The sequence below is a fragment of the Hemiscyllium ocellatum genome, chromosome 9, assembly GCF_020745735.1.
Source record: "Hemiscyllium ocellatum isolate sHemOce1 chromosome 9, sHemOce1.pat.X.cur, whole genome shotgun sequence".
NCBI classification, from domain to species: Eukaryota; Metazoa; Chordata; class Chondrichthyes; order Orectolobiformes; family Hemiscylliidae; genus Hemiscyllium; species Hemiscyllium ocellatum.
The window spans coordinates 24,647,677-24,674,194 of record NC_083409.1 but is presented as its reverse complement, the minus strand read 5'-3'; the positions used below and the strand labels follow the sequence as shown (position 1 = coordinate 24,674,194).

The 26,518-nt window shown below is 40.9% G+C and overlaps 1 protein-coding gene across 5 annotated transcripts in view; it reads left to right on the top strand.

Annotated features, from left to right (window-relative positions):
• The window catches only part of cep350 (centrosomal protein 350), a 158,676-nt gene that overhangs the window by 24,035 nt on the left and 108,123 nt on the right, over positions 1–26,518 (top strand). For all 5 annotated transcript variants that reach the window (XM_060830073.1, XM_060830074.1, XM_060830075.1 and 2 more), the window contains exons 2-7: positions 1,282–1,367; positions 2,609–2,652; positions 4,303–4,417; positions 4,940–5,111; positions 11,425–12,050; positions 13,134–13,247. In XM_060830073.1, the coding sequence (XP_060686056.1) occupies positions 1,295–1,367; positions 2,609–2,652; positions 4,303–4,417; positions 4,940–5,111; positions 11,425–12,050; positions 13,134–13,247 (1,144 nt within the window). In that variant the 5' untranslated portion in view covers positions 1,282–1,294. The remainder of the gene's footprint in view (positions 1–1,281; positions 1,368–2,608; positions 2,653–4,302; positions 4,418–4,939; positions 5,112–11,424; positions 12,051–13,133; positions 13,248–26,518) is intronic.

Genomic DNA, 26,518 nt, shown 5'->3' with positions numbered 1-26,518 from the left:
ACATTCACGACATCAAGTGTCCCAAAACTGATTTACTTTTCTCCTTCAGTTATTTATATAAAAAAACTATCGTGGAACTTTCATTAAATCTTCAGAGTAGTCACAGCGTATAACAGTGTGTCAACTGTTTTCCAATTGCTGATTAGAAACATTTCTGCCATGATACCAGTCAACATCTGAACTTAGTCACTTTCAAATAAATTTTTGTTCTAACCCTTCTTTGTTTCTGTATCAAAGGCATTTGCAGCAACACAATAATATTGGAAGAGCTAATTTGTTCACCATATAAGGGGAGTTGACCTGACAGAGACAAATTGGGCATTTGTGTCTGAGCATAAATTGGACTTTCTCTGCAGATTGCAGCTGAAAAAACATTGACCTATTGTGACCTTTTAGCACCCATTGTAGTTGCTTTATCAAAATCCCTGTTTAGTTGCATATACCTCACATTCTAAAAGAATTTCTATGCTGTGATTCACTGTGACTGTCTCAATCATAATGACAAATGTCACAATGCATTAATTGCACATTTCTGATAAATCATTTGTCTTGTGGAAAGAAAGCATGCATTTAGTGTAAAGTGAACTGGTAGAACTGTGAAGAGGTCTGTTATGCAAGAAAGAAAAATGCCAATCATGGTTTAATTTCACTAATGTCAGTAGATGACTATTAACCATTAATTTACATAAATGGAACATTTACATCGCTACAAGGAAGCGAGACTAGATAATGTAGGGACCAGGAAATGGGACTTGGCCAGATTAGCAGTAGTTTAATGAATGGTAGAGTCTTAGGAAAAGAATTAAATATTTGCAGGGAAGTGAATTTGGGCTTCTGTGGATGGTTATTGATATTCTTTGTTTGTGGTTCTGGTGTGTGTATACACACACATCCACACACATACACGTGTATATATACACACACACGCATACATGCACACACTTAGCTTGAACCCACTACTGACTACTTTCACATTCCTCACTGAAGCTACTTTATCTCTCAGGGCTGGAGAACGTCCCACACTGGTGAAAGATTGTGCTGTAATGCTCAAACTTGGTATACCAACTAGATTTCAATTGTTTATACAAAATGTTATATTTCATTATCATTAAATAATGCCTACTTAATATTATTGTTTTTTACCAAATGTTGTAACACAAATGAACATTGAAAATCCAAACCCAAAATAAGTATTTGAGTTTCAGATTGCAAACTTGTAATGTACTCTAATCTGAATCTAAAAATTACCTTTGTTGTTGCTTATCTTTGCTTTTGTTTTAGGTGAGCTGACAAGATGTGGGGCAGTACACCTAACAAGTCATCCCAACTAAATCAGAGCCTGATGCAGAGTCAAAGTACGAGGCAAGGTATAGTGGTGCTGATGTGCAAACTACTCCAGTTAGTTGTAGTGCTTTCAGTCACTGTTGTGGTGAACTATGGGGTCTAGTCATTAATACTGTGTGGCAGAATAGAGATCATTTGATCCTATGGCCAAAGAAAAATATTTATATCTAAATGGTGAATTTTGTGGTTATGAGACTCCTCAAAATGTCTTTCTGCGAGTGAAGTATTTTTGAATTCTGGTCATTCTTTCAAAGTAGGTATTATAATGTAGTGGCACCAATTGTTTTGGCATAATAGCTAGTTGATGTTCGTACTGGATAATCAGATCCCTAGCTGAAACTTTGTTGAATATACAGCACAAAAACCGAAAAAGTTAGTGGAAAGGCTCAGCAGAACTGTCAGCATCTGTGGAGAGAAATCAGTTCACATTTCTGGTTCAGTGACCCTTCCTCAGAACACTGATACATTAACTCTCGTTTCTCTCCATGTTGTGAGGGTGGGCCACTGAACCAAGTCTTCACCAAGAACTGAGTTGAGTGGAGATTGCAGTGTTCTGTGCTTCATTGTGCAAAACATGCTTGCCTGTTTTTCTGTTGGGGTACTGTTATTGAATAACAGTTACTAACGATTAAACAGTGTCACATCTTGACAGATTGAGGGCCACAAAGGGCATTACAGAAGATGTTTTATTCTGGATCTTAACATCCTTGATCTTATCTAGGAGCATATTTTGGTGTATTCCCTTTGCACAGCACTGATTTCACTCACCACATTTAACATAACATTCCTCAAAGTCATTGACCTTTTTAACACTAAAACCAAAGTCTTGTAAGAGTAATTGGCAGACTTAAATTGCCCTCGGAACTGAGGGTTGAAGCTTAGGCAAGAGCAGTTTGGAGGTCTGTCATCTTTGTAGCTTTGGTTGTCATTGTTTAAGAAATAAAGATGTCCAGACTGCAATGAAAACTCTACACTCAGCTGTCCAATTCAGGTGAGTCTCACTTGCAATGATGCAGTGACAGAACAGATTCCTTCTAAATAATAAGGCACATTGTCAATAAAATTACTGACCTTTCTCAAGGGAGAAACATCCCAGACACATGCAGTTATAAATATAAAAATGGAATCCAGCCTTGAAACTAAAAAAAACAAGACAGGGGAGATATAGGAGTTCATCATTACCATGTAATTGCAAAATGTTAGGTTAGAATTCGTGAAATGCTTGAAATGTAATGGCTAAACTCAGATGTCTCTTGTTTTTTAGATTTGGCCTCGGCATGGAATACAGTCAACAAGACCAAAGCTGCTGTAAGTATGTCAAAAAATTTTATTTGTTATGATTCATGGTGTCGGTTGTTTGAATGGGACTGGTATCCAGTATATTCATTCAGACTTTGTACTTAAGGCTTCTGGTAAGTGGATTTCAAGTAACTGTTAATGCATAAGAATGTCCCTTTTTTATTTGATAAAAGGCCACATTAAAGGTTATTACTGAAAGTAATAACTCATGTTGCAGAGTTTAACATATTACCTTAAGTAGGAGATTGGCTGGGAAACAGGAAGAGAGTAGGCATAAATGGGTCTTTTTCAGGTTGGCAGAATGTAAGAAGTAGTGTGCCAAAGGGTTCGGTGTTGCGTCTCAAATGCTTACGATTTGAAAAGATTTGGGTGAAGACTTGGAAGATGAGTTGCCAAGTTTACTGAGAACACAAGTAGAAAAGCAGGTTGTGAAGCAAACATGAGGTTGCAAAAAGATACCAATAGTTTGAATAGGCAAAGATCTGACTTGGTGTATAATGTGGGAAATGTGAATTTTTTTCACTTTGGCAAGAAGGTTATAAAAGCATCTTATCTAATTGGTGGGAGATTACTGAGATGTGAGAAAGAGGGATGTAAATGGCCTGGTGCATGATTTTCAAATGCAGGTATAGTAAGAAATTGGGAAAACTGATAAGAATGTTTTAATTTATTGCGAAGGGACTTGAACACTAGGGAGGTTATGCCTCAGTTATACTGGCCATTGGTGGGATCCTATCTAAAGTGCTGTGTATAGTATTAGTCACCTTATTTAAGGAAGGATGTAAATGTGTTGAAAGCAGTTCAAAGAAGGTTTGCCAGACCTGCAGTGGAAGGTTCCCTTATGGAAGGTTGCATAGGTTAGGGTTGTATTGCTGGAGGTTAGGAAAGTAAGAAGTGACTTGAGGGGCTTTGACAGGATAGATGTAGAGAGGATGCTTCCACTTAATTGGGGCATCTAGAACTGTTTAAAAGTGAAAGGTTGCTGGTTTAAAATGGAAGGATTGCCTCCTTTTTTTGAGGAGCTCACTTCATGAAAAAGCAGTGAAAGCAGAGCTTTTAATTATTTTCAAGTCCAAAGTGGATACATTCTTGTAAAGAGGGAACAAAAGGTTATCAGGAATGGGAGGGAATGTGTATTTGGGGTTACAGTCATGACAGCCATGATCTTATTAAATAATGGAGCAGGCTCAAAGGACCGAATGGCTGATTCTTCCTTGTGTGTAGTTTCCACATGCTGACATCTTTAATTCCATGCTGTACATGTCTACACATTCTATCTTCCACATCATAATCCTGCTCGCTTATCACTCTCTTGCTACTTATCTTCATTCTCTGCCTTAACCCAGTCCTTCAGTTTCAAAGTTCCTATGTACAGATTTGTATGTAGTTCCCCTTTGCTTTTCCAACTCTTTTTCTGTCCTGGCCCCCTCCATATCTCAGGTCATTCTGACCACTGAGCATTCTGGCTCTATACTTCCCAGTCTCACCCTGACATTTCCTGCTTCTTAGCTTCCAATTTCCCTCAAAATAAATGTTTGACATCCTGCATATTTTCTAATTCCCCTTTGATTCCAGCTTGGCTCTAAAGAACTTTTACTGCATGAAACATACTACCTTAACTTGCATTGTGTTTGATTCATTATTTTTCTTTCCTCCCAGTTGCGACACATAGAAAACAGGCTGGAAGCTATACCCACCACTACTGCAGTGATAGATACAGTGATGGATACTAAGAAAACTTTGAACAGTGCTACTCGAAAAATCAGTAGAAGGGGTAAGTGGAAGGAAAAGGAAATGAATTGTTCATGGTAGTTAGCTCAACAGTCACTCTTGACCTAATGCTGGCCATTATTGATCAGTAGCTTCAGACAAAAGTCATAACCCTGGTGAAATTAAGTGAAATGGTAGAGTGGCATGCACTGACATTTTGCAGTGTTTTGAAAGCATTTGCAACAGAGACTGAGGCTATGGAATCTTTTCCTTCTCTCTAATTTATGGAGCTTCTTTGTTAAGGCTTAACAGGCAAAGTCAACCCTCCATTCCCTTCCTGAAGTGGTCATCTCCCCCATCCATCCATGTCAACGACTGGTCCCCATTGCAGATTCCCCCCAAATCTCTGGTTTATCACTTCAATTTGGTCTACTGAATTTGAGGAGGTGGCCGAGAAGAATTAACTTACCATTATCTCTTCAACCTTTTTGAGAGAAACTTGTGCTTACTAACCAATACCATTGATTGTGATAATGGAATGCATGCTCCTTTATTACTTTCTAAGCTTTGTTTCTATTTCTATCAGATGGAAGGTATCTGGAGGATTCTGTAGCCAGTGCTGCATCTGTCAAGTCCAGTAGTCGCAGCAAATCACGGAAGGACAACACCTCCCGCAGCCCCTTGCGATCTACCACTCTGGAAAGTAACATTACAAAGAGCAGTCGAGTTGAATTCAGAGATCCGCTAACTACTTATAGGTATGACCAGACATATGTATTTTGTGTTGGTCACTTTGAGTTCCTCCATCGTGCATATATTAGAAATAACCGATACATACTTGACAAGTTATAGTTGCACTCTTCTGACACTAAAAGCACTACAGAGTTAACAGTGGCAGGATAGATACATAGAGCAGCCCAGACTTCAGAATTCTTGTTCTTACATACGTGACCTCATCCGAGGGTGTAATTTTAAAGATCTTGCACGCAAACATTTTCTGTACTTAGACTCTTTTACATTGTACAGTCGTGTGTTCCAACTTGTGTACAAATTGACTTGCAGACACACTGTAGAACAGAAACCATTTGTAAACTGGGGTCTGCCAGTACCCTGAGGCAGTTTCTATGAGAAACATGGGCATAATTTCAAATATGGAATAATAATAATAGAATGTGCTTACAAGAATCCTTTGCCATGTAACCGACCTCAGTTGGTTTTATTTGGTCTTTTTTCCAATTTCACTGCCCTACAGAACCAGCTATTGTTGGTGATATGTTAGTGAAGCTCAGTATTCAGATCATCATCAGTTCATCAGAGCCATTTATAAATAGCGGCTGGAGCACAAAAATAAATGTTAAACGGTCACAAATCATTGGTTAAGTTACTGTTGGAATGTTGTACCCAGTATTGGGAACCCTAATTCAGGAATGACTTCAAAGCTGTGCAAGTGTGAACTTGATATTTGTTGATTATAGTAATCAAGAGAGATTAGATAAATTTGATTGAACAGTGGTTCAGAGGAAACCTCAAAAATGGTCAGGAATTTGGAAGAACTGCTTCTGTTGGTGGAAGAGACAGTAAGTAGAGGGTAAATACAAGGTGAAGTTATGGAAGCCACCAAATTAATAAAGTTACAGACTGTCATTTGCATCAAGTTTCATTTCAAGGGGAGGTGAAGGTTTAGTGGTATGATTGTTCTGCGGTTAATCCAGATACTCAGTTAAAGTTGTGGGGGCTCCAGCTTGTTCGAATGCCACCATGGCAGATGGTGAAATTATAATTCAGTACAAGCAATGTAGAGTTAAGAGTTTACTGATGACCATGAAGCCATTGATTGTAAAAACCTAACTTGACTCACTGATGTCCTTCAGAGAAAAAAATCTGTTGTCCTCACTTGGTCTGGCCTACATGTGACTCCAGACATACGGCAATGTGGTTAACTCATGACCACCCTACGCGATAACTAAACAAGCCACTTAGTCGTTAGTCGTCAAAAAGCTATGAAAAAGAAATGAAAATAGACATTGACCTAGGCACCGGCAATGCAAAAAAAAAGCGCCTGTTGACCCTGCAAAGTCCTCTTACTAACATCGGGGTTTTACTCCCAAAGTTGGATAGCTGCATCAAAACTAGTGAGTAAGCAGCCTGACAGTCATACTCATGAAACAAACCTTACAGATAGTATCCCAGAGACCATTGTCAGTATCCCATGGTATGTCCTGTTCCATTTTTGAGTACAGGTCCACCAGATATGATAGTACTGTCATAGATGGTCAGGGAGCATTGCCTCTCGGAGTCCTGAACACTTACTTCAGGTTAAACATGGGCGAAGAAACCATCTGAATCGGTACTCCTACATGTTGAACAACACTTGGAGGAAGTACTGAGGGTGACAAGGGTGCAAAATGTAATATGGGTGGGGAATTTCAATGTCCACCATAAAGAGTGGCTTGACAGCAATACTACTGATCGAGCCAGCCAGGTCCCAGTGAGTCTGTGGCAAGTGGTGAGGGAACCAACGAAAAAATATTCTTGTGCTCATGCTTACCAATGTGCTAGCTGTGGATGTATCTGTCTATGACAGAATCAGTTAGAGTGACCACTGCCCAGTCCTTGTGAAGGCAAAGTCTCTTCTTCACATTGAGAATAACTTCCATACCATTGTGTGGCACTATCACTGTGCTAAATGTGACAGACTTTGAACAGATCTAGCAACTCAAGGCTGAGGATCGATTCTAAGTTCTTCTTAAGCTTTGCATTCCTGCCGCATCCAGTCGTGAATGGTACTGGACAGTTAAATTCTCACTGGAGGAGGACCTCAATAAATGTTCGCCTGGTCAGTGATGGAAGAGCCCGACACATCAGTGCAAAAGATAAAGCTGAAGCATTCACAGCAATCTTCAACCAGATGAGCCGAGCAGATGATCCATCTCTGCCTCATCCGATGGTCCCCAGCATCGTTGATATCGATCTTGAGTCTATTCGATTCACTCCACGTAATATCAAGAAATGATTGGCAACAATGTATATCACAAAGGAGATAAACCCTGACAGCATTCCGACAATAGTGGTGATGGGAGTTGTCCTCAACGGTGCTATAAAGCAGCTCTTCGTCAGCAGTAAGCTGCTCAGTGACACCCATTGACCAAGGCCACCTTGCTGCTGACCTCATTCCAGCCACCTTTAAAACGTAGGCAGAAGAGGTGAATTCCAGAGGTGAGGTAAGACTGACGGCCCTTGATGTCAAGACCACATTTAATGAGTGTGGCATTGACGAGTCCTAAGAAAACTGGAATCAGTGTGGATCGGGGGCAAACTCTTTGCTCATTGGAGTCCTATTTCTGCAAAATAGGAAGATGGTTGTAGGTGGTCAGCCATCTTAGCTATAGGGCATCTTTGCAGGAATTCCTCATGCATGTGTCTCAGGTCCAACTATCTTGAGCTGCTGCATCAATCACCTTCTCTTGATCGTAAAGTCAAAACCCTGGATACCCTCCCTAAGGGCACCATGGGGATGATCACCGATGATTGTGCAATGTTCAGCAGCAGTCACAACTCCTAGGTTCAAATGCAGCAAGATCTGGACAATATCCAGGCTTGGGCTGACAAGTGGCAAGTATTATCACACCATACTATGTCAGGCAATGATTATTTGCAATAACAGATAATCTGACCACCACCTCTTGACATTCAGTGGTGTTTACATCACTGAATATCCTATTATCAACATCTTGGGGGCTACTATTGACCCGACACTCAACTGGACTTGCCACATAATTGCAGTGGCTACAAGTGCAGATTAGAGGCTAGGAATGCTGTGGTGACTAACTCACTACCTGACTCCCAAAGCATGTTCATCATCTACAAGGCACAAGTTAGTGTGATAGAATGCTGTCCACTGGATGAATGCACGTCTAACAGCACCCAAGCTTGACATGATCACATCCACTCCTTCCATTATCGCCACTCAGAAGCAGTAATGTGTTCAAGTACAAGTTGCACAGCAGAAACTTCAAAGATCCCTCGATAGCACGTTGCAAGCCCGTGACAACTTAGGTGGCCATGATCACAAGATGAAGAATGACAGCCAGTGCATGAGGACACTGCCACCTGCAAGTTCCCTTCCAAGACACTCACCATTGTGACTTGGAAATATATGTTCCTTCACTATCGCTGGGTCAAAATCCTGGAATTCCCTTAAGAGCATTGTGGGTCAACCTATGGCATGTGGGCTGCAATGGTACCTCACCGCTGCCTCAAGGGCAACTAGGATAAGCAATAACTGCTAGCCAGCCAGTGATGCCCATGGGTGAATAAAAAAAACTGCATAACATTTTTGTATGTGTCACCGAAGAAGAGTGCAATTTGTCTTTTAAAAAATTGGTAAGTACTTTTTTTTAAAGAAACAAATTTTAAAGAACATGGGGCGATTATAACATGGGAATTTCTGAGAGCTGGCATGTACAATGGCCTGAATGGCTCTGCTCATTGTCAATGGTTTTATAATACTCTTACCTGAAGTTCTTTGTGCTATGCCTATCCCCGTCCTGGTTTTATGCAGGCATGCTATTTGTATCTTCATAACTTGGAGGTGCCAGTGTTGGATGGAGTGGACAAAGTTAAAAATCTCTCAAAACCAGGTTATAGTCCAACAGATTTATTTGGAAACACTAGCTGGCAGAGCGCTGCTCGTTCGTCAGATGATTGGATAGTTTGTCCTTTGTAATCTCCAACTTGATTTTTGGAATGTCTAGTGACTCAGGCTGAGTCATAAAATTGATCTGTAAAAAGGGTCTCACTGTTTTGGGGTAGAGGCTGCTACAAATCCATTGTGTGCCTTATCTCCTACTGATTATAATAAGACATGTTGAAACTTTGGTTGTGATACTGTTCCTATGCCCAGATTTATGCAACCTAATGTGGTAACCATTCCAGAACAGAGCTGAATTTTAAGTAGAATGAAAGTGTTTTTGGACACATTTCTTTTGTTGAAGTGAAACATTGATTCTGTTTTTTCTTACTTTAATACATTTTGACCGCAAACGTACCAGGATAATTGTTGTAATATATTGTTCACAGTGGGAACAGATGTCAGCCTAATGTGTGCGTTTGGCACATGCAAATTACTTTGACTAGGATAAAGGTACAAATTCAGAACAGAAATAAACCTTTTCTGCAGTGAATGTCACTCTGCTTTCAACAGCTTCTCCCTTCCTCTTGACTCCTAAGGTTATTCAGTTTCATAGCCACTATGTATCCTTTGGCACATTCCCCAATTCTCCAGCTCCTAATGTATAAACAGTGAAAGTGAGGCTGGCAAGTCCAACTTTGCTTCTGTTGTTGTCTTGATTTGAGATGAAGAACTAGCAAAAACAAGTAACTCAAGGGTTTTTTTTCGCATCACACAGCATGGAAACAGGCCTATTGGTCCAATCAGTCCAAGCTGAACTAAACTAGTCCCACCTCATGGCCCATATCCCTCCAAACCTTTCCCATTCATATGTCTATCCAAATGTCTTTTTAAACGTTGTAATTGTACCCGCATCCACTATTTTCTCAGGAAGTTTATTCCATAAGTGAACCACCCTCTGTGTAAAAGAAAATCGCCTCGTCTCTTTAAATCCCTCTCCTCTCACCTGAAAAATATGCCCCCTTGTCTTGAAGTCCCCCATCCGAAGGAAAAGACAGACAACTACCATTAAGTCTGTCTATACCTCGTTATTTTTTCATGAACTTCTATCAGGTTGCTTCTCAACTTCTTACGCTCCAGCAAAAAAAAGTCCCAGCCTATTCAGTGTTTCTTTATAATTCAAACCTTTCATACCTGGCAACATCCCAGTAAATTGAGGGTGGGGTATTCTGTCAGTTTTTGCCTGCCATGTCTTGCATGTCATAATTTTGTGAATTAAAATTGTATTTTGTTAAAATAATTGTGAAGGGACCAGGCCTGTAACTTCACCATGCCGTAGAGTACTGAACTGCACTGGCCACTAATGTTCTAGCTTTGATCACTGGTCATTTGAGTTAGTTGAACTCTGCTTGAACCCAAGTAGGGTTAGTCCTATCACTGACTTCAGTGTCCACGTGCTGAGGGTAGTTAGCAAGATGGAACAAACAGTATCATCATTTGGACCCTGAGCACTTTTCAATGGTTCAAGCTGTAACACTGGAAGGTCCAAGTACTGAACAGTCTGGTGGTGCTCTTTGCCTTTTACATACAGCAATTCTCACTTGGGTGAGATGTTGGTCGACTGCTGTTGCCATTGGAACTGTGCCCTGAGCTGAATTCAAGTTGGGAAGGGGAAAGAGAGAATATGAATCTGAAAATGAGGGAGAAAGTAATTTTGGAGTGAGCAGATTGTTTCTCTAAAATAAGAACTTGCATTTGTAATATCATAGGTATTGGTCCACTTACAGGCCAGTCACTCCGTTCTGTCTGCTTATTTTAATCACACCTTGTAGCACCTAGTCCATTGTCTTGCAGCACTTCAGGTGAAGATCCAGTTACATTTTAATTCAAGTTAAGAGTTTCTGCACCCACCCCAGGGCAGTGAGTTATTGACCCCACCAAACTCTGCATGTCTTTCTTTGTGCTTCTTCTCATCCTACTGCCAATCACCTTAAATCTGTGCTTTCTGCTAATTGACTTCTGTATTTGAGAGTTTTTCCTGTGTACTGTATCTATGCCCCTCATAATTTTGTACTTCTGTTAATTAACCCTCATCATCATATTTTCTAAGGAAAATAGCCCTAACCTTTCAAACCTTTTTACTGGGCTACAGTTTTCAAGCTCTGGCAACATGCTTGTAAGTCTCTCCTCTCCTGAGCAGTTACTCCTTTCTATAAAAGGATGTTTTGTTTTCTTCAAATATCTGAAAGTCCTTTACAGTCAATGGTTTAATTTTGATATGTGTTACTTTGGGAAATGTCACTTATTTCCATTTCTGCTGGTCTTGGTCAGTATTCAAAAGTGATTTATATTAGATTTTTCTCAAATAATCCTAATAATTTTCAGGACCACAAATTAGATATGAGGATGAGTAGTAATAACTGGGTCTGTCTTGTTATTAGGGACGTGGATGTCAGAGTTCCATCGTATCTCACTGCTAGCCAGCTGGAAGCTCAGCGCCTCCTTTCTGAACGTAATTCTAATGACGTGCGAGGGAAGGAAAGTGATGTTAGCCGCATGATATATGAGCGAGACAATCGAAATTATCACTGTTTGGACAATGAGAGTACCTGCTTGACAGCAGTAGATGACACTGAGGTGAAGTATCTCAACGACCGTTCAGCACTTGATGGTCTGCACAGCTCCGATGCACTTTACAAAACTCTTGACCGAGGTGCTCTGGGTCCGAAAGGTGGCACTGATAAAGGCCCACATGTTAAGGTTGTGAGCCACGAGTCTGGTGCAAAGAGTGATCGGCCTTCTGAACAGTCCCATTTGTCCTCCCCAAGTTCCACGTCTGAGTCAGTCATGCAGAAACTTGAGATGATGCGCCGGAAGCAGCATGATGACAAACTTGAGAAGCTGAAAGAACGGATCAGGAAGCAGCGAGAGCACTCTGAGGAATCTGCTGAGAGAGATCGACTACTGAACCTCTCTGAGCTAACTGTAGTGCCTGCAATGGATCCTGCAGCTTCCACTGCCAAAGTGAGAAAGGTTGCTGCAGCACCACCTGCTCCGTCATACAAAGGTAAGTCTAGGTGTGAGCTTTGTGTCCTTCTCCCTTTTTCATTAATTTTTGGCTGCTGGAAGATATGGATTTGACAGTGTGCTCCAGGTCATTGCAGTTAGTGGGGTTATGGCGGTGGGAGTGTGAGGGTGTCACCAGTAAAGAAAGGCTTGGTTTTATTTAGTGCCTTTCACAATCTCAGAAGGATCCCAAACACTTTAAGGCCATTGAAGCATTGTAATGTAGGGAAAGTGCAATGGGATGATGACTAGCCAAGTCAGTCCAGACCAGAAGAAATGTGTACATTTCAATGAGATCTCTTCTAATGCTTCAAGACTCCAATGAATATAGACCCATTCACCAGACCAGGAATCATCCTGGTGAATCTTTTACCGTACTCCCTTTTTGGCACATTCATCGTCTCTTGGGTCAAAAGACCAAAACTGCATGCAATATTCCTTGGTCCTACATTCAAACCCTCTTCCCTTCCAAACAGCTTTCTGCACTTGCATGCTTGCTGTCAGTGACAGGTGTTCAAGGCCACCTAGGTCCCTATTATACCAGTGTTTTCTTTATTTTTTCTGGTTAGCCATGGTTAGGTCATTTTTTCTGTTGTGTTGTTATCCTCAAATGGTGCTTATCAATTGAATATTGTTAATTTTTTAATTAATTGATTATAGAGCTGTATTAGAATCGAAAAATGTAGTGCTAGAAAAACACAGCATGTTAGGCAGCAACTGAGGAGCAGGCAAATCAACATTGTGGACATACTCCCTTCAGGATGATCTTTCATTTCTGATGAAAGACCTATGCCCGAAATGTCGATTCTTCTGCTATTCGGATGCTGCCTGACCTGCTGTGCTTTCCAGTACCACACTTTTTGACTCTGATCTCTAGCCTCTGCAGTCCTCACTTTCTCCGATGGAGTTGTATTAGCCTGCCATCTAGAAGGAGATGCTTTCATCTAAGCCTTTTCTGACAAAAATGTCTTTTGTTTTTTTAAAGTTGTTTCAGGCTGAATTATAGATGGGTAATATTACTGCAGGAGGAGTGTATTTTCATGTTCAGGATTCTGATGTCACGGATCCTTATTTTTTATTCCAGGTTTCAACCCTATGGAGACCAAAATCCGAACACCGGATGGCAAAGTGTGGCGTGAGGATGAATTGCATGGTATCAATAAAGAACTATACCACGATTTCACACTCCAGTTAACAGGTAGGCATAGTTGTCTCTTCCTGCTGTAGGAAAAGGATTGAACTAACCCATCACTGAAGGTTGCTTTTGCTGTTCTATCAGATCATGACTGATGTGCATCTCAACTCATTTTCCTTCCTTTGCTTCAAATCTTTTGATACTCTTACCTATTTGACATCTGTTGACTTTTGTCTTGATGATTGAGTGACCCTCAGAATCCACAGTAGTTTGAGAGGACAGTTGCAGCTTATGCTTTCCTTTTTCTGTAAAAAGTGCTTCCTGATATTACTTTTAAATGGCCTGTCGCTAATTTTAATCTTCACTGTAGTAATTGAAAGATGCTTGAATGTTCAGTGTGTTATGCTGCACATATTGTACCTGTTAAATTCCAAACTGCATATTAAGATGGTCCACACATTGTTTGATTGCTGTAATTTTTGAACAAAATGACTCACTTCTGAGTGACTTCAACCTAAAGGAACAATGTTGAAGATATAGGCTACAATTGATGTGGTCTTGGCATGATGTTTAAAATAAATTACCTTGAGTCAGAACTCAGCACCTTGCCAGATTGTGAAGCGGATAAGTTGTAATATTTTGTAGCCTTGATGGGGTTTTAAAAAAAAGACCAAAACAAAAGGAATCCAGTTATAGAGCTGGTGTGGAATAGCCTCCTGTGTTGTTGACTATCTTGAGGTAGTTCACCTAATCAGGAAAAATAATGTAGGTGGATATTATGATGACATGTAGAATACTTTGCTTCAGTTCAGGCTGCTGTGCATGTGCTGTTGGCCTTTGTGTCTTGTATCTAATTATGTCATCTCCCACTGATGTTGTGCCTTTAAGGAATAAAATATCCCAAAGACCTCACATGCAATAAGACAAAATTTAATATGATGAATTAACAGCAATGCTGCAACAGGTTGGACATTCAAGGAAAGTTCAAAGCCTCAAAAGGAGACAGAAGGGAAGAGGTTAAAGGAAAGTATTGGGCCAGTTGTAGCTGAAGGCACAGGCATTTGTTTTTGCGGAGGTGGAGAACAAGGTATTGGAAGAATGGAATTAAGGTTCGCAAGATGTCGAATTGAAGAAGCACAGATTTCTAGGAGGGGCAGTGTGAGACTACAGTGGGATTTGAGCATGTAGATGAAAAACTTGGTTGACGTTCCTGGACATAGAGCACAAAGGTGAAGTGCAAACAGAAGTTGTTGAAATGGGTTGCGAACAAAAGAACCTTCGATGAGCTCAAGTGTTAAGAAAGGTGGGATTTGGAAGAAACTTCACTATATCCAGCTGCTGTGCCAACCTTGGTTCTTGACGATTTTATTTCCAGAGAGGTTTGGTGATCTTGAAACTCTTGACACTGAGAACTGGTATCCACAGGCTATTCTTTTACTTTTATTTTCCTTTGTTTTTTGTGGCTGGGATCACACCATCAGGACAGGTAACTTTTAGGCAAAATTATAGACTGTATCTGCTAGGAAACTTATGTAGGTTGACTTGGAGAACTATGTGAAACCAGTTTATTTGTGAAGTCATTGCCCTAAATATACTTTGTACAGAGTTTTATTTGCAAAGTGTGTCATGTCTATGTTTTGTTTTGTTTATGTGACTCTTAACTGTACTAGAGAATTTGTGCTGCATTGGTAATGGTTTTAAATGAATTGAATCAGGAGCTAAAGGCCAGCAGAATTAAGGTTTGAGCTGTTGTGTACTTCGAACTTTCCCTTCTTCTATTATGGTTACTTTGTGCGATTGTTCTTGTTAACTTCAGTTGTAACAACCAATATTTTCTAGTATAGACAAAAAGAAATGGAGAGTATGTGTTCAAGGTAATGTCAATTGCCTTTATGGGATTATGCAATGTTCAACTCTAGGGCCACTTCATTTCGCAGTATGTGACAATGATTTGGCAATAGCCAGAGAGTTTGCAGATGATGCCAAGGTACAGGGTGTAATTATGGGTTGGCTCACTGGTTAGCACTGCTGTCTCACGGCCAGGGACCCAGGTTTGGTTCCAGCCTTGGGCGACTCTGTGTGGAGTTTGCGCATTCTCCCCGTGTCTGTGTGGGTTTCCTCTGGGTGCTCCGGTTTCCTCCCACAGTCACAAAGATGTGCAGGTCAGGTGAATTGGCCATCCTAAATTGCCCATAGTGTTATATGCGTTAGTCAGAGGGAACTGGGTCTGGGTGGGTTACTGTTCAGAGGGCGGGTGTGGACTTGTTGGGCCAAAGGCCCTGTTTCCACATTGCAAGGAATCTAATCTAATCTAATCAAAATTGTTTCAACATAGGCTAGATAAATTGAATCTAATTAGACTTTTTTGTCGAGAATTAAGTATAAAGTATTTACAAACCTCCAAAATAGAGCTGAAATAGATAAATTCAGGCCACCGAGCCTGGTCTGCCATTCAAGAATATCCTGGCTGATCTGTTAGTGTTTTGAGTTTCGCTTGCCCGTCTAACCCCAACTTAGCTTTGATTCCCTTGCGGGACAAGAATCTATCTAGCTCAGCCTTAAATTTTTGATGGTGCCTCCAATGATGTCTTCAGTAAAGAGTTCCAAACTTGCGTAAACCTCAGAGAAAACGTTTCTTGCCCCTCTGAAGAGGATAACCCCTAATTTTAAATCCATGCCCCTAGATCTGGACTGACCCCATGAAAGAAAACATCCTTTCCACGTCCAGGTTGTCAGTGCCATTCAGGACCTTTACTGATCTAGTAAACCTTCTCCAATGCATTTGCATCCATCCTTACATAAGGAGACCAAAACTCTACAGAGTACTTAAGATGTGATCTCATCAATTTCATATAGAACTGATGTATAACTCTGCCCTCACTTTGCAATCAATTTCCTTCGTATAAAGGATAGAATCCAATTGGTCATCTTGATCATTTGTTGTACTTGTATACTAACTACTTGTGAATTTTGTGTCAGACCATTTAAATACCTTAGCACCTCAGAATTCTGCATTCATTCTCCATTTAAGTAATGCACTTTATTTCAAAAGTTGTTTTTGCCATAGTGAATAAATTTACATTTTTCCACAATATTTTGTCTACTAGATTTTTGCCTGCTCACTTACAGCTCCCACTTTCCCCAGTAATGATGTCAGTGGCCTATGAACCAGAATTCATTTGCACACCATTCTTTAACCCGCATAGAGTCATGGAAATGTGTGGCACGGAAACAGACCCTTCTGTGTCCCACTTGTCCATGCCGACCAGATATGCTAACTTAATCTAGTCCCATTTGCCAGCACTTGGCCTGTATCCCTCTAAACTCTTCCTATTCATTACCTTTCAAATGCTGTAATTCATTACCTTTTAAATGCTGCAGCTTCCACCACTTCCACTGGCAGCTCATTCCATACATGCACCATCCTCAGCGTGAGAAAGTTGCCCCTTAGATCCATTTTAAATTTTTCCCCCTCACCCAAACCTATGCCTTCTAGTTCTGGACTCCGTATCTGCCTTATACCAATTTGCATGGGGCTTCAGAAGCAATTCAGAGGTTATAACCTTTTGAGTTTCTACTTGTTAGTTTGGTGCTTAACTTCTCATATGCTCTTTGCAGAACCTGTTTAATAGTACTGTCTATGATGTTGGTGCGTGCATGGATTGTCCCCGTCCCACTGCAAGTCCTGAGCAGATGTGGCACTGCTGACACCAGAGTGGTTGAACTCTTGATCTTGGCAGGGAATGTCATCAAACCCCTCCATGATACTATCTCTCATCACATTTCTGTTGCTCCCCCCAACTTGAATGGTTGATGGTCAGTTTGCTCTTCCACCAAGCAAGGCCTGCTCTCTGGCAAAGTGGTTGAGAGGACCTCATATCTATTGGAGACTTATAGAGGCTGATACTCCTATTGCTGCACTCGGTCATATCCTCCTGTTGCTTCCCACCGATCAAATCAGAATACCCTGTCACAAGTGGTGTGGCTGCCTCCTAGTACAAAGAATCTGGTAAACGTCCCCCTCCTTAATATGTCACTGTGCATGTTTTCACCTCCAGTTCATAGTCTGTGAGCCAAAGCTACTCAAATTTCCAATACTTACAGCAGGCATGTTTGTACTGGATCACTGTAGTATTCAGGTACTTCCAAATGTCATTAATGATGGCAGCACAGATGCTATATATAATGAGTTTTGACTATTAATAATGTTTACCTGATCTTAAATTTTATTAACTTTACCATAAATTTGTATAGTATGATGAAACTGAAGAATAGGAAAGAACATAATCACTTATCGGAGACTCCCCAACTTCTCTGCAGTAAGGCAAGAACCAATTCCAATCCTTCAACCATTCAATTCAACAATCAATTTCTAAATTAATAGCAAGAAATGGATAAATTTCACAAACAATAATCCAGGAAAAAATAGGTTTGACTTTGAAAAATATGGGTTAATGACAGATTTGTTTTTTAAAAGGCAGATTAGCATTCTTTGAAATAAGATAGTGAATGTGGGTAGAGCTCTTTGTGTATATTGTCATTCAGAGCATGTTTGATAAAATACCATATAATAGATTTAGCACAATGAAACCCATGGGGATTAAAGGACCATTGACAGTAATAATGAATGGTCATTTAATGGATTGGAGTAAAACTATTTAGTGTCTAGATTAGAGTGATACTGGAAAAGCGTAACAGGTCAGGCAGCATCCGAGGAGCTGGAAAATCGATGTTTCGGGCAAAAGCCTTTCATCAGGAATGAGGCAGGGAGCCTCTGGGGTGGAGAGATAAATGGGAGGTGGGTGGAGCTGGGGAGAAGGTAGCTAAAAGTACAGTAGGTAGATGGGGGTGGGGGATGAAGGTGATAGGTTGGAAAGGAGGGTGGATTGGATAGGTGGGAAGGAAGATTGGCAGGTAGGACAGGTTATGAGGATGGAGCTGAGCTGGCAGGTTGAAACTGCGGTAAGGTGGGGCGAGGGGAAATGGGTAAACTGGTGAAGTCCACATTGATGCCCCGGAGTTGAAGTGTACTGAGGCGGAAGATGAGGTGTTCTTCCTCCAGGCATTGGGTGGCGAGGGAGTGGCGGTGGAGGAGGCAGAGGATCTGCATGTCCTCGGCACAGTGGGAGAGGATGTTGAAATGTTCGGTCACTGGACTTTGGGCCTGATTGGTTGGTTTGGCCACGGGGCATTGGGCTTGATTGGTTGACCTGCATTGCTTTTCCAGCACCACTCTTATCTGGACTCTGATCTCCAGCATTTGCAGTCTTCACTTTCACCTAAAACTATTGTCAATCCCTGGAGATGGAAATTAAGTTTTGGAACAGTATTCATTTTGATACAGTCATGATCTAGATTTGGATATCAAGGCAATCACGTCTAAGTTTGCGGATGGCACACAGGTTAGAAATGGTGAATTTGGATAATAATGTCAAGAGGACAGAGAAAGACTGATTAAATACACAGGTGCAACGCAGTTAACACATAGAAGTGAAAATAATTAAGTTCAGTAGGCAGAAGGAGAGGCACTATATAATACAGGGTATTATTTTAAAAGTGAGACATGAACAGGGTGCAAAAGTCAGGAAATTTACCAAGCCTTTGTAAAAATGGTTAGGTTTTGTGACCAATTCTGGGTACCATATTTCATGAAGAATGCCAAAGCCTTAGAGATTTGTAAGAACAATACCAGGTCTGAAAGACTTGAGGTACCACTAGAGACTGGGAAAACCTGGAAATTCTCTAAGAGCAAAGGTTAGCAGAAGATGTAGCACAAATTAAAGTTGTGAGAAGGAATATTATACCTAATGGGTTAACAAATGAAGCTTTATGGGTTGAGCTTCGGATTTTAAAGGACAGTCCAACTATACTACAGACCCCAAAATAATAGGAAGGAGATAATGTATGTAAACAAATTTCTGCCTTTAGAAATAAGAGGGCAATAATAGTAGGAGACTTTAACTATCCCAATATCAACTAGGTTTCAAACAATATAAGGGGCATTGGTGGTGAAAAGTTCATTTACTGTCTCATAAATTATTTAAAAACAATTTTCCTAGACAAGTCCAACAAAAAGAGACCCAATTCTGGGTTTAGTTTTGGATAATGAAGTTTGAGGGTTAAGCAACATTGGGCAACCATATTGGGAATAGTGATCACAATTCAATTAGCTTTGTTATGGAAAAGAATAGAGATAAATAATGAATAAAAACTCATGACTGGGAGAGGGCAAGTTTTACAAAACAAAGTGATTTGGCTGAGGTTGCATTGGTATGCACTGTAAGGCAGCAGGTAGCATGAAACTGTCCAAATAATTTGTGTATTCAGAGTGGTCAGGAACAGGCCGTCATTCATAATCTGTATAACAGTGACTCTTCGTTACGCTATTTCACCCACTTTCTTCACACTAGTTTCTTAGCACTTGAAACAGCCATTCTTAAATAATGGGCGAGGACAATAACATTATTGACATCTGACTTTTCACAACAAAGAATATCCCCAAGATCAAACTCATAGTTTTTAATTTTAAAATAACATTAATTTTAATTTTACAACTGTACTTCCTAGTCCAGAATAATCCATTTTGATTCTCCTGGAGGGTTTGTTCCAACCATCATTACAATTTGTTATTTTAGCCCACAGCTCTTCATACTACTATTTGAGCGATGTTTTAAGAATCTTAATTTTTGGGCAAGCTTTCAGATTGAGATATCAATCTTGATAACTTGGTTATAGAATCATAGAGATGTACAGTACGGAAACTGACCCTTCAGACCAACTATTCCATGCTGACCAGATATCCTAAATTCATCTAATCCCATTTGCCAGCACTAGGCCCACATTCTTCTGAACCCTTTCTATTCATCCAATCCTCCAGATGTCTTTTAAGTGCTGTAATTGTACCAGCCTCCACCACTTCTGCTGGAGACTCATTCCATACAGGCACCACCCTCTGCATGAAAAAGATGTCGCTTAGATCCCTTCTGAATCATTTGCGCCTCACCCTAAACCTGTGCCCTCTAGCCTTGGAATCCCCCATCCCAGGGAAAAGACCTTGTCTATTTACCCTATCCATGCTCCTCATGATCTTTTAAACTTCTATAATGTCACCGCTTAGCCTCAGATGCTTCAAGAAAAACAGCCCCAGCCTATTCAGCCTGTTCCTGCAGCTCAAACTCTCCAACCCTGGCAATATCCTTGTAAAACTGGATCAAAGGTGGAAGACAGGCTGGTGGTAGAGAGATGTTTTTCAGACTGGAGGCCTGTGACCAGTGCCACAAGGATCGGTGCGGGGTCCATTGCTTTAATCATTCATATAAATGATTTGGATGTTACTGTAACGGGTATAGTTAGTAAATTTGCAGATGACACCAAAATTGGAGATATAATGGACAGCGAAAAAGGCTGCATCCGATTACAACGGGATCCTGATCAGATGGGCCAGTGGGCTGAGAAGTGGCAGATGGAGTTTAATTTAGATAAATGCGAAGTGCTGCCCTGTCAAGTTTTACAACATCCTTCCTGCAGGAGGGGCATCAGAATTGCACACAATATTCCAAACATATCCTGTTCAGCTGCAATATGACCTCCCAACTCCTATACTGCATGCACTGACCAATAAAGGAAAGTGAACCAAACACCATCTTCACTACCCTATCTACTTGTGACTCCACTTTCAAGGAATGATGAACCTGCACTCCTCGGTCTTTGTGCAGCAACACTCCCCAGGACCTTAGTATTAAGTGTATAAGTCCTGTCCTTATTTGCCTTTGCAAAATGTAGCCCCTCACATTTATCTTAATTAAAATCCATCTGCCATTCCTTGGCCCATTGCCCTATCTGATCAAAATCCCTTGGTACTCTGAAGTAACCTTCTTTGCTGTCCACTGCACCTCCAATTTTGGTGTCATCTGCAGACTTTCTAACTAAAGCTCCTGTGTCCACGTCCAAATCATTTATATAAATGTTGAAAAGCAGTGAAACTCAGCATTGATCTTTGTGGCACACCACTGGTCACAGACCTCTGAAAAGCAACCCTCCACCACCCTCTGTCTTCTACCTTTGAGCCAGTTCTGTATTCAGATGGCTGGTTCTCCCTGTATTTCATGTGATATAACCTTGCTAACCAGTTTACCATGAGGAACCTCATCAAAAGCCTTACTGAAGTCCATATAGATCATGTCCACCGCTCTGCCCTCATCAGTACTTGTCGTTGTTTCTTCAAAAAACTCAATCAAGTTAGTGAGAAATGATTTCCCACACAAAGCCATGTTGACTATCCCTAATCAGTCCTTGCCTTTCCAAATGCATATCAATGCTATCCCTGAGGATTCCCTCTTACAATTGCCCATCACTGATGTCAGGCTCACTGATCTATAGTTCCCTGGCTTTTCATTACCTTTCTTAAATAATGACACTACGTCAGCCAACCTCACCTGTAACTATTGATGAAACAAATATCTCAACAAGGGGCCCAGCAATCATTTCCCTAGCTTCCCACAGAGTTCTAGGGTACACTTGATCAGGTCCTGGGAATTTATTCATTTTTGTGTTTTAAGACAAACAGCACCATCTCCTCTATTATGGACATTTTTTCAAGATGTCACCATCTTTTTCCCCACACTCTAAATCTTCCATGTCCTTCTCCACAGTAAACACTGATGTAAAATACTTGTTTCGTATGTCCCCCATCTCCACACATAGGCTGTCTTGCTGATCTTTTGAGGGGCCCTATTCTCTCCCTAGTTACTCTTTTGTCCCTAATGTTTATAATATCTCTTTGGATTCTCCTGAACTGTATTTGCCAAAGCTATCTCATTTCCCCTTAAGTATACTCTTACTGTCTTATACTCTTCGAAGGATTCACTTGATCTATCCTGTCTATACCTGACATATGCTTAATACTCATTTTTGAAGGCTTCCTAATTTCCAGCCGAGCCTTTACCTGCAAACATCTGCACGCAATTAACTTTTGAAAGTTTTTGCCTAATACCATCAAAATTGGGTTTCCTCCAATTTCGGACTTCTAGATTCAGTCCATCGCTATTTGAAAAGTAATAGAATTATGGTTTCTGGTCCCAAAGTGTTCCTTCCTGTTATATTTCACAAAAACCCCTTCAGCCAAAGAACAGGAGAGTGGGGCTAATTCATCATAATTAGAGAAACCAAAATTGTTCCCTCGTTCCTGTTTTTTGGAACTACGTGTGTGGAGTATGGTGTCTGGTAGCTTAGGTACTGATATTTCTGGGAGTGATGACCATTTATTAGGTGAAAGGACCTGATGAAAGTCACCCTCAACCTGAAGTGTTAGCTGTTTCTTTCATAGGTACGGCTTGACATGCTGAGTATTTCCAGCTTGTTTTTTTTCTCTCTGGGTTTTATTTGTTTGCTTTCTCCCACCTTCCTGTTTCCATTTTTTTTGAATGTGTGTGAATAACTTGATTTAACCAAAAAAAAGTTTTGAATTTTCTAATTTGAAGTTTGCTAGTGATCTAGCAGCAATAAATATTGAATACTGTTTCAAATGATACTGTGGCATTAACGCAACTAAATGCAGGTTTGAACTGGCAGACAAAAACTACATCTTCACTGAATAATGAGTCAGTACATCTGATTTGTGGATAGTTTCATAGAGTCAAAAGTCTGCAAATCTATTCTCATTTAAGATAAAGTGTTGATCAGACTCAGGCACAGTTTTTTTTAAGAAAAAATTCAAACTCAGGGTGTGGGCATTGCTGGCTAGGCAAGCATTTGTTGCCTTTTAGGTTATGGTCAACTGCTGTAGGGTTGACCCACAGTGATGTTGGGGGGGGTACTTCCAGAATTTTGACCCAACAGCACTGAAGGAACGGCAATATATTTCCAAATTGGAGTGGTGTGTCATTTGGAGGGAGATTTACGGGGTAGTTGTTCTCCCATGTATTTGCTGCCCTTGTCCTTCTAGATTGAAGTAGTTATGGTTTTGCAGGTTGCTGCCGAAGGACCTTTGTTGAATTTCTACAGTGCATCTTGTAAATAGCTATAGATGGTACTGACCATCGATGGTAGAGGGAGTGGATATTTTTGGATGAGCTACCAATGACGCAGGCTTCTTTGACCTAGATGGTGGTAAGCTTCATGTTTTGTTGGAGCTTCACTCATCCAGGTAAGTGGGGAGTATTCCATCACACATCTGATCTGTGCTTTCTAAATGGTAGACAGATGTTGGGGAGTCAAGAGACTAGCTGCAGAATTTGTAGCCTCTGACCTGCTCTTGTAGTCAGTGTGTTGCGCTTCCGGTCAATGCTAATTCCCAGCATGTTGATAGTTGGGGATTGAGTGATGGTGCCACCACTAAATGTCAAGGGTGATAGCTAAGTTGCCTCTCATTGAGGACAGCATTCCCTGAATTTGCTTAGTGTGGATGTTACTTGTCACTTTTTAGCCCAGCATGTATACTGTCCGGGTCTTGCTGCTTTTGGATATGAACTCCTTAAGTATCTGAAGAATGAACAGTACTGAACATTGTGCAATGTTTGTTCACTAATGAAGGCACAATCATCAGTGAACAACCCTATTTCTGACCTTATGATGGAGGGAATGTTTTTGAAGAAGTAGTTGAGATGGTTGGAATCAGCCCATTACTCAGAAAAACTCCTGCAGAGATGACTAACCTCCAACAACCACAACCATCTTATGTGCCTGGTATGATTCTAACCCGTGAAAGGTTTTCCTAATTCCTATTGACACCAATTTTGCTAGGGCTTCTTGAAGCCACACTTGGTCAAAGCTTTGATTTCCAGGGTCGTTACATTAATCTTACCTCTGTTTGAAACAAAACTGTAATGAATTCAAGAGTGGCCCTGGCGGAACCCAAATTACCTGTCATTGAGCAAGTGCTGCTTGATAACACTGCTGACACCTTCTGTCACATTATTGATAGTTGAGTGATAGGTTAGTAATTGGTCAGTCTAGATTTGTCCTGATTTTTGTGTATAGTACATACTTGAACAATTTTTCACATTGGGTAGATGCCAGTGTTGTAACTGTACTGGAAGAGCTTGACTAAGGGCATGGGGCATTTTAGAGGGTGGTGTGTTGTCAGAGTTCATAACGTTTGCAGTATTAATTGCTTACAGCCTGCTCTTTTGAGATCATGTAGAGTGAATCAAATTGGCTGAATGAAGACTGGCATCTAGGATGCTGGGATCTCTGGTGGAGGTGGTGCTAGTTCGTCCATTCTGGACTTCTGGCTGAAAATGGTTGTGAATGTATCAGTCTTAACTTTTACAAGAATTTTCTGGGGATATTTATGGAACCACCTCATCCAGTGAGTTGTTTAGTTGTCCATCACCATTCGCAATCAGTTGTGGTACAACTGCAGAGCCTGGACATGCTCCGTTGGTTGTGGAATTGCTTCGCTCAGTCTGTCACTTGCTGTTTAAGCAGTTCTGTTTTGTAGCTGCACCAGATTGACACTTTTCTTTTGTTTTAGCTACACCTGGTGCTGCTGCTGCTGCTGACATGCCTTCCTGCATCTGCATGGAACCAGAGTTGATTCCTTGACTTGATGATAATGGTAAAATTGGGATTATGCTGGATCTTGAGGTTGCAAGTTGTGTTGGGATATGATTCTGCTGTTGATCCACTGTGCTTCATTGCTGCCTATCGAAAGGAAAGCAGGTCTTTGCCTCTATAAGGACTATTTGGTGGGCACTCTTGCTGATTTCTGTCATGGACCTTGGTGAGGTCACTTTTAGCATACTATGTTTAATCAGTTCTCCCAGCTATAAGAAAATGTCGTTAAACTTGGAAAGGGTTCAGAAAAGATTTAAAGGATGTTTGGGTCTGGCAGCTTTGAGCTATAGGAAGAGGCTGAATTGGCTGAGGACTTTTTCCCTGGAGTGTCCGAGTTTCAGTGGTGACCTTGTAAAAGTTTATAAATCATGAGAGGCATAGATAGTGTGAGTAGCCAAGATCTTTTTCCCAGGTTAGGGGAGCCCAAAACTAGAGGGCATAGGTTTAAGGTGGGACAGCAAGATTTAAAAGTGACCTGAAGGGCAACCACTTCATGCAGAGGGTGGTGCATGTGTGGAACCAGCTGCCAGAGGTGGTGGTGGAGGTTGGTATAATTACAACATTTTAAAAGGCAACTGGATGGGTATATGAATAGCAAAGGTTTAGAGGGATATGGGCCAAATGCTGGCAAAAAAGACTAGATCAGTTTAGGATATCTGGTCAGCATGGATGTGTTGAACTGAAGGGCCTGTTTCTATGATGTATAACTCTGATTCAGTGACTGATGTATTTGCAGCCAGCAGGTTGGTGACGATAGTATTTTTTTTTCCCCTCTTGATAGTTCCCACCTGCTGTAGACCCAGGGGCAGCAATGTCCTTTAAGACTTAACCAGTAGTGTTGCTGTTGAACTGCTCTTGGTGGGATTTGAAATCTCCCATCCAGAGGTTATTCTGTGCACTTGCCATGCCCAATGCTGCTTTCAACTGTTGAATCAACATATAGATGAGTTCTGTTTCATCAGCTGAGAAAGAATGGTACACAGTATAGCAGGTTTCCTCACCCCTGTTTGACCTAATGCCTTGAGACTTCATGGCCTCTGGTGTCAATGTTGAGGACTCGCAGAACTACTTCCTCCTGAATATGTACTGGTGTGCCATAGCATCTGGATATGTTCTGCTCATGGCAAAGGACATACTGTGGGATGGTGACAGTGGTCTCTGGGTTATAATCTGTAAGGTTTGCTTCACAAATACGACTTGTCAGGCTGGTGCTTGACTAGTTTTGAGGCAGCTGTCAATTTTGGAGTAGACCCAGATGTTAGCAAGGAGGACTTTGCAGAGTCGACAGGATCTGTTTCTTGCTGTTGTCATTTCCGGTGCCGAGGTCAATGCTGAGTGGTCCGTCCGTTTTTATTCCTTTTTTGCAACATTTTGATGAATGTTATGCCTGAGTGGCTTGCTCAGCCATTTCAACCTCATTAAGTGGTTTAGTTATCATTATTGATTCCTAATGTCTGATTTTTGTTTTGAATTGAATTTAAATTCCACCATCTATCATCGTCAGGATTTAAAGCCAGATCCCTTAACAGTTAGCATGGTTTCTAAATTTATAGTCTAGCATATTTCTTGTCAGATGTTGGGTTAAACTGGACTAGAAAATGGTGCTTGAAGTAGGCATAACTTATTTGTTGTTCTGCATGTTTTATTTAAGAGTAGCAGAATTCGTACAGTTCATTTTGCCATCACTGCTTTCCAATTTTCCGAGGGGTTTCTGATTTGCAGTAAGGGTTCATTGTTAATGGGTGCAAATGAATCCTACAAGTCAACTAATTTTCCAC